Raw genomic sequence first — 7,318 nt, 5'->3', positions numbered from 1 at the left:
TCTTTATTTTTTCTTCTTATTTTTAAGCTTTTAATATGACTAGAACCTATGATACGAGACCACATTTATCCTATTGTATTTAATTAAATTAGACATCAATGTAATGCAGACGGAGACACATAAACCCGAAACCTTCAGCTTGTTCACTGTATTTTTACCATCATTTTTGAGACGGTCCCTGCAACATGATTTCAGTCGAGACCAATCGAGCCCGATACATCCATGGTCGAGCAATGTGATTTGCTCTTGTAGGAGGTGATGAAATATTGAAATGACCTGAGAAAGAAACTTTTGGAGATTCACCATTGTGATATACAGTGAAGCTATGTGCACTTCAAATCATGTTGTTTAAAAAATGCATGTATACAATAAATGTCAATATAAAGTAAATAAAAACTCACACAAATATATTAGCTAATATTAGAATAATCGCATTAATTGCTATTAATTCTAGAGCTACATGAATAAATGATCTAGCTACGTAAGTTACCTGGGACTGGAATGAGGAACTGACTAATGCTGCTAAGTTAATGTAGCCTAGCTTTAAGAAATGACAAGTAATGTACCTGTACTTATATGGCAAATTACACGCTGTATTCTATTCTATTCTATTCAAAGGGACATCAGTCTGTCTTGTCTGCGCAAAATCCGTGCAACCTTGATACTCGTGACGAGTCGCTCCAAGCCGCGGGGGGCGTGATTTTTTTTTCCCAACCAACTTCTGCCATAACCACGCCCCCGCGAGTTTTCATTGGGTTAGGGTTAGGGTTAGGGTTAGGGTTGTCCAATGAAAACTCGCGGGGGCGTGGTTATGGCAGAAGTTGGTTGGGGGAAAAAATGACGCGCGCGCGGGGGATACAGTAGTGCAGCACGACTCTACATGCCCGTCTGCAGACTGTCCACAGGTCATCTTAAGCATGCTTCTTCAGCTATAACTTCATGCATCAGCTATTTAACTAGCCAAAACGCTCTCCGTCTGTACAGCGAGAGCCGAGATGGATGCCTGGTGAGTTTTCTGAAGAATTGTCTGTCTTGTGTTGATGTTAAGCTAGCTAGGGTAGCTTTGGCTATGGGACTGCTAAAGTAAGTATTCACAACTAACGCTCTCTAGCTTGTTCAGTCGTGTATAGACACCTGCCCCGATTCAGTGAGTTCGTTTCCTCCTCTCCCCACAGCGCCGAGCCAGCTCAGGCCATCAAGGCCATAGACAGGCACTCTGTGCACCAGATCTGCTCTGGCCAGGTGGTGTTGACGCTGGCCACCGCTGTCAAGGAGCTGGTAGAGAACAGCATCGATGCAGGGGCAACCAATGTCGGTGAGTGTCAGGATATGTGCTTCGGAACAGTGCTGCAAAGGGACAAAGTCAGGTGACAAACGCCTTTGGATTCTGTTTGGGGGGTGGTACTGTTGTACTGTAGTACAGTAGTCTGTCTGCCTTCCCCCAGATGTCAAGCTGAAAGACAACGGAGCAGAGCTGGTGGAGGTGTCTGACAATGGCAAAGGCGTGGAGGAGGCCAACTTCGAAGGACTCAGTGAGTGTGTCCTCTCCCATCTGCGCCTGGCGGAGCAGCACTGAGTTCTCCCTTCCTGCTGACGCGCTCACCCCCTCTTGTTGTCTGTTTTTGATTTGATTAGTCTCTCTCCAGACTCAAATATTGCGTTGAAACACTGCGCTCTGCGTACTACATAATAGTCTGTGCCACTTCGCCGATAAAACTGGTGTTCTGAGGGTGTATCGACGGTTCAAAATTGAAAGATTGACAGGTCGTAGAAGCAAATGAGAGACACTAGCTCAGGTTAGATGGGCGGGGCATATCTATGGGTGGGAGCGCCTGATCGCGAAAGTCATTACTGATTGGTGTCGCAGGGATTCCTGCGAAAGCAATGAATTGCCAGGATTTGAGCACCAGATTTTTGCATGAAGTGTCCCAGACCCATAGAGAGATGACGTAGTCTATCAGCGTATCTCCTAGGTCTGGCGTTGACACCAGGTTGTGATATGATGTCGTATATGACGTTGTTCCTCCCCCGCAGCCCTGAAGCACCACACGTCCAAGCTGAGGGACTTCTCAGACCTCATCCACGTGGAGACGTTTGGCTTCAGAGGGGAAGCCCTCAGCTCTCTCTGTGCCCTGAGGTAAAACTACGTCTTCATCTATCTATCTCTCTCCGGTATCCGACAGATGGGAAGATACGGTGGATTTAACACAAGCTAATGTTCTTCTCAAATCAGTCTTGTCTCTCCACATGCACACTGCCCCCCCCCACCCTTCCTCCCAGTGACCTGAGTGTGCTGACCTGCCATGAGGCGGCCCAGGTGGGCACCAAGCTGGTGTTTGACCACAGCGGCCGCCTGGTGCAGCGGCAGCCCCACCCCAGGCAGCAGGGCACCACGGTCAGCCTGCAGCAGCTGTTCTACACCCTGCCCGTCAGACACAAGGAGTTCCAGCGCAACATCAAGAAGGTGGGTGTGGCCGAGGCGTGTTTGGGAGGTGTGTGTGTGTGTGTGTGTGTGTGTGTGGGAGGGGGGGGCAACACACTGAACACGCCCTGAACATTCAAAACTGTCATTGATGTCACGGCTGTGGCTCAGGAGGTAGGGCAGGTCATCCAGTGATCGTTGGGTTGGCTTTTTGAATTCCGGTTCGGCCTGTCCACATGTCGAAGTGTCCTTGAGCAAGACACTGAACCCCAAATTGCTCCCAGTGAGCAGGTTGGCACCTTGCATGGCAGCTGCCGCCATCGGTGTGTGAATGTGTTCGTGAATGGGTGAACGAGAGGCCATTGTAAAGCGCTTTGGATAAAAGCGCTATATAAGTGCAGTCCATTTACTAATTAACATAGTATGAGTATGCTCTTCTAACGTTGGTATGCTAAAAGCCTTGTCCGACCACCATCTTTTTCCTGCGCGTCTTCAGGAGTACACCAAGATGATCCACGTGCTGCAGTCCTACTGCGTCATCTCCGCCGGGGTGCGGATCACCTGCACGAATCAGACGGGGCCGGGCAAACGCAGCCCGGTGCTCAGCACCAGCGGCAGCCAGAGCATGAGGGACAACATAGGGGCCATATTTGGACCTAAACAGGTACCGTGAGGACGTTCCTCCGCCTGCCTCCGCTGCTGAACGTTGACTTCGCTCACTTAACTTGTCTTGACGTCGTTCGCCAGTGATTGCGTCAATCAATCAATCAATCAATCAATCAAAGCTTTATTTGTATAGCGCATTTCATACCCAGAGGCAACACAATGCGCTTTACAGAGAACAAGGGAGGTGGGCATACGACCCACTCTCTACATATTCCAGACGATTGCGTCATCGCCACACGCCTCGCTCCAATGCGGTCATGTGACTCTTACATGTTTTTTAACGCTGTGCGTTTCTCCTCCCCAGCTCCAGAACCTTCTCCCGTTCCAGCAGCTGTCCCCCACAGAGAACATCAAAGAGGACTACGGGCTGGCGGGCGCAGAGCTACCCCAGGAGCTCTTCTGGTGAGTTCTAGGGCTGCGTTCGCCAGCCAACCCCCCCGGGGGCTTACTGCTTTTACCAGCCAGGGCATCTCCGGCGGGGGTTAAGGAGACACCTCTCATGCTGATAGGGTGAGTTTTTCTGTTGCAGCATCTCTGGGTTCGTGTCTCGAGGGGACCACGGCGTGGGGAGGAGCGCCACAGACAGACAGTTTTTCTTCATCAACAACCGACCGTGCGATCCTACCAAGGTACGAGGATCTCTTAAGGAACATCCCCTGCGATCATTAGACGGTGGTTTGGCATTGTATTGACGCGTTCTCCTTTTGTAGGTCTCCAAACTCGTGAATGAAGTTTATCACATGTACAACAGACATCAGTATCCATTTGTTGCCTTGAACATAGCCGTTGCCTCCGGTAAGAAGCACCTGCTGGGTTATGAACTGCACACTGCTGTACATGGGCCTTACATACTCTCAAAGGTCCCATCAGGGAGTCACACTCACCTGAGTGTGTGTGTGTGTGTTCCAGAGTGTGTGGACGTGAACGTGACGCCAGACAAACGTCAGATCTTCCTGCAGGAGGAGAAGCTGTTGCTCGCCATCCTGAAGAGCTCGCTCGTCTCCATGTACGAGTCGGGGGTCAACAAGATCAGCCTCAACCACGCAGCCTTCCCCAGCAGCAGTAAGAAAAGCACCGCAGCGCTTATCCACACGGCCCACAATCACAATCACTTTTATTTCCAGGTCGATTTTTACACGTATTAGGAATTTGTTCTGGTCAGTTGGTGCATACTGTACCTGTACACTGATGGGTAGACAACGAGGGTGCAAGTACAAAACGGGACAGTGCAAAGACAGGACAGTGCAACATACAAAATGGCGTACAGTGTGTGTGTGGCTACAGCTATTGTTTATTCACCCCATGATTGGTGAGATCTCTCCTGACATCTGTCCCGACTCTCCCTAGATTCCTGCAGACGTGTGGAGCGTCCGGAAGGATGTCAGGTGGTTCCGTCGTCTGAGAGCGTTCTCGAACCCACGGAGGACTCCGAGCCCCCGCCCCTCAGCCCGAAATCCTCATCCTCTTCCCCTAACCTGGCCGGGCTCAAAGCTGCCTTCTCCATGCATCACAGACAAGGCAGCGCCGGGGCTGGGCGGAGCCCGAACACGGCCAAAGCTGCGGGCGCTGGCCCCGCTCAGCCGAAGCTGCAGTCTTTCTTCGGAGGCTCAGAGAGGAGCAGCTCCCACAGACCGTCGTCGCTCCTGAAACCCTCCCGAGACGCTCCTAAGGGTTCCCCGGCCGGCAGGTCTTCGCTGGAGGGGTTCAGGTACGGCAGGGCGGTGTTGGACAGCGACGTCGAGTCCGGCAGAGAGAGCACGCCGTCGGAGTGCGAGTCCATCACGGCCACCCCCGACAGCCTGCCGACGGGGTCAGGGGTCGACACTCCTGATGGTGTCACAGACACCGTCGACGAACCCGACGTCAAAAACGAACCTTCGGACGCGGAGGGGCCCCCCGTCGCTGAAGACTCGGACCGGCAGAGCGAACCACACCTCCCCTCCGCCGCGGGCGCGAGACTGAGCCCGGACGCCAAGAAGGCCAGGCTGGAGGACGGACGGTTCTCCCCGGAGAGCCGCGCCCCGGTCCCGGCCGCGCCCCGCCCCGAGGGCTCCCCCGGCTCCAGGCTGGACGCTCCGGGGCACGTGGTCCAGAAGAGGACGGAGACCCTGCGGTTCTCCCTGCCCGAGCTGGAGGGGAGGGTGCGGCGGCTGCAGCAGCGGCAGAGAGAGAGGGCCGAGGACGGGCTGCGATACCGACGCTTCAGGGCCAAGATCAGCCCCGGGGAGAACCAGAGCGCCGAGGACGAGCTGAGGAAGCAGATCAGGTGGGACATCAGCGACGGTCGCAGCTCCTGATTAAAAACAGAGGAACGGCCGGTTGTGATATTATAACTGTGTCAAAACGCCAGATTAATGTCCGGCTGTTATTTTGCAGTCTTTTAGCAGTGAACGCCTGCCTCTCTCGCCCACAGTAAAGACATGTTTAAGGAGATGGAGATCATCGGCCAGTTCAACCTCGGCTTCATCATCACCAAGCTGAACGCCGACATCTTCATGATCGACCAGCACGCCACCGACGAGAAGTACAACTTTGAGATGCTGCAGCAGCACACGGCGCTGCAGGGACAGAGGCTCATAGTGTGAGGAGCGCCCAGAGATGCTCACAGGCCCTAGAGATACTCACAGTACCGCGCCGTGTTTAGAGCGACGTTTTCAGACCATAGAATCAATGTTTAACTGTGGGAAGAACTCGGCTGTTCGCGAGCTTTCAATAAATCTGTTGTTGCCATTTTGTCGGCATTTCTGTGCATTTCTTTGCTTTCGCAGACCCCAGAATCTCCATCTGACTGCGGTGAGTGAAAACGTTCTCATGGAGAACCTGGAGATCTTCAGGAAGAACGGCTTTGACTTCCTCATCGATGAGGATGGTATGAGCTCAACATCATTTCATGACATTATTTCACGACATTTCATTTAGGTTTCAAAACCAAAACTTCTTGTAGCAGACTATGTAACTTTCTATTTTGACTTACTCTAACATGAATCCATTGTGTACCTGTGTGGGTATTTGCTCGTGTCTGTGCGTGCGCGTGCATGTGTGCGTGCATGTTTGTGCGTGCGTGTGTGTGTGTTTGACCACCTGCAGCCCAGGTGATGGAGCGTGTGAAGCTGGTCTCCCTGCCCACCAGTAAGAACTGGACGTTCGGCCCGGGGGACATCGAGGAGCTCATCTTCATGCTGAGTGACAGCCCAGGGGTCATGTGTCGGCCGTCCAGGGTCAGACAGATGTTTGCCTCCAGAGCCTGCAGGAAATCGGTGAGCGCCAATCTGAGCGATACGTGTTGGTTGATTTGCATTATTGATGATAATATGAATGCAATGTTATTGTATGGCTTTAACTTGTGATGTTGATGTTGAAGACCGATTTTCATCCTTGGATGGAAAAAAAAAGTTAACTTTAAACTTATTATAGTTTAAATAGAAATAACCATATTATTTATATAGCATATATTATATCTAATCTAATATACTATTATAATAAGTTTAAGACTAGTACGATCCCTACCAAGACAACCAGTGACACCTGGTTTATCCTGTCTTTGGACAGAGTATAGAGCTGAAGTATTGATGTCTGAGCTCTGTCTCCCCCCTCAGGTGATGATCGGTACTGCTCTGAGCGTCAGTGAGATGAGGAAGCTGGTGGTTCACATGGGAGAGATCGAGCAGCCGTGGAACTGTCCTCACGGGAGACCCACCATGAGACACCTGGCCAACCTGGACATCATCTCACAGGACTGAGGCCACAGACTCACACTGGACACACCGTTCTCTCTACCTCCCAAGAGACTCACAGCCTCTTGTCTGTTTTCCAAACGGATCTGTGGCTCTGACATGCTGTAAACACATTTCTCTGAGATATACTGGATTCACACTAATTTCAGCCAAATGATACATGAACGTTGTGGTTGGCTGTTGGATTCTAGCTGTCGTGTGTGTGAAAGAGAGCACTGCTGTTTTGCATGGCCGGCTTTAGATCTTGTAGATCTTGAATACTTCTCCAAATCTGATCACTGTTTATCATTCTTTCTTCTGTGAATAGTTTTCTTTTAACCCTCAGTATTTTTTTTATTTGTCTGAATCTACTCAGTTTAATATCGTCTAAAATAAAGTGACTGAAATACAATTACAGTAGTTTCAAATGGTTATTTCTAGTGATTTACCCAAATCCCGTGAGCAGTTTGATTACACTGAACATTTGATTAAACCTATAGGACTGTCTGTCTATAGA

At 50.9% G+C, this 7,318-nt stretch overlaps 1 protein-coding gene across 1 annotated transcript; it reads left to right on the top strand.

Annotated features, from left to right (window-relative positions):
- The first annotated feature begins 892 nt into the window (after positions 1 to 892).
- pms2 (PMS1 homolog 2, mismatch repair system component) lies at positions 893 to 7,083 on the top strand. Its single transcript, XM_084455816.1, has 15 exons — positions 893 to 1,006; positions 1,176 to 1,315; positions 1,446 to 1,532; positions 2,035 to 2,137; positions 2,281 to 2,464; positions 2,919 to 3,086; positions 3,393 to 3,490; positions 3,618 to 3,717; positions 3,799 to 3,883; positions 3,998 to 4,226; positions 4,446 to 5,354; positions 5,502 to 5,669; positions 5,857 to 5,957; positions 6,176 to 6,345; positions 6,685 to 7,083. Exons 1-15 carry the CDS (start codon positions 996 to 998, stop codon positions 6,826 to 6,828), a joined length of 2,697 nt encoding a protein of 898 aa, XP_084311942.1. The 5' UTR covers positions 893 to 995; the 3' UTR covers positions 6,829 to 7,083.
- Positions 7,084 to 7,318: the final 235 nt, after the last annotated feature.

Source organism: Borostomias antarcticus, assembly GCF_949987555.1.
Source record: "Borostomias antarcticus genome assembly, chromosome: 22".
NCBI classification, from domain to species: Eukaryota; Metazoa; Chordata; class Actinopteri; order Stomiiformes; family Stomiidae; genus Borostomias; species Borostomias antarcticus.
This window is presented reverse-complemented; position numbering and strand designations above follow the sequence as displayed.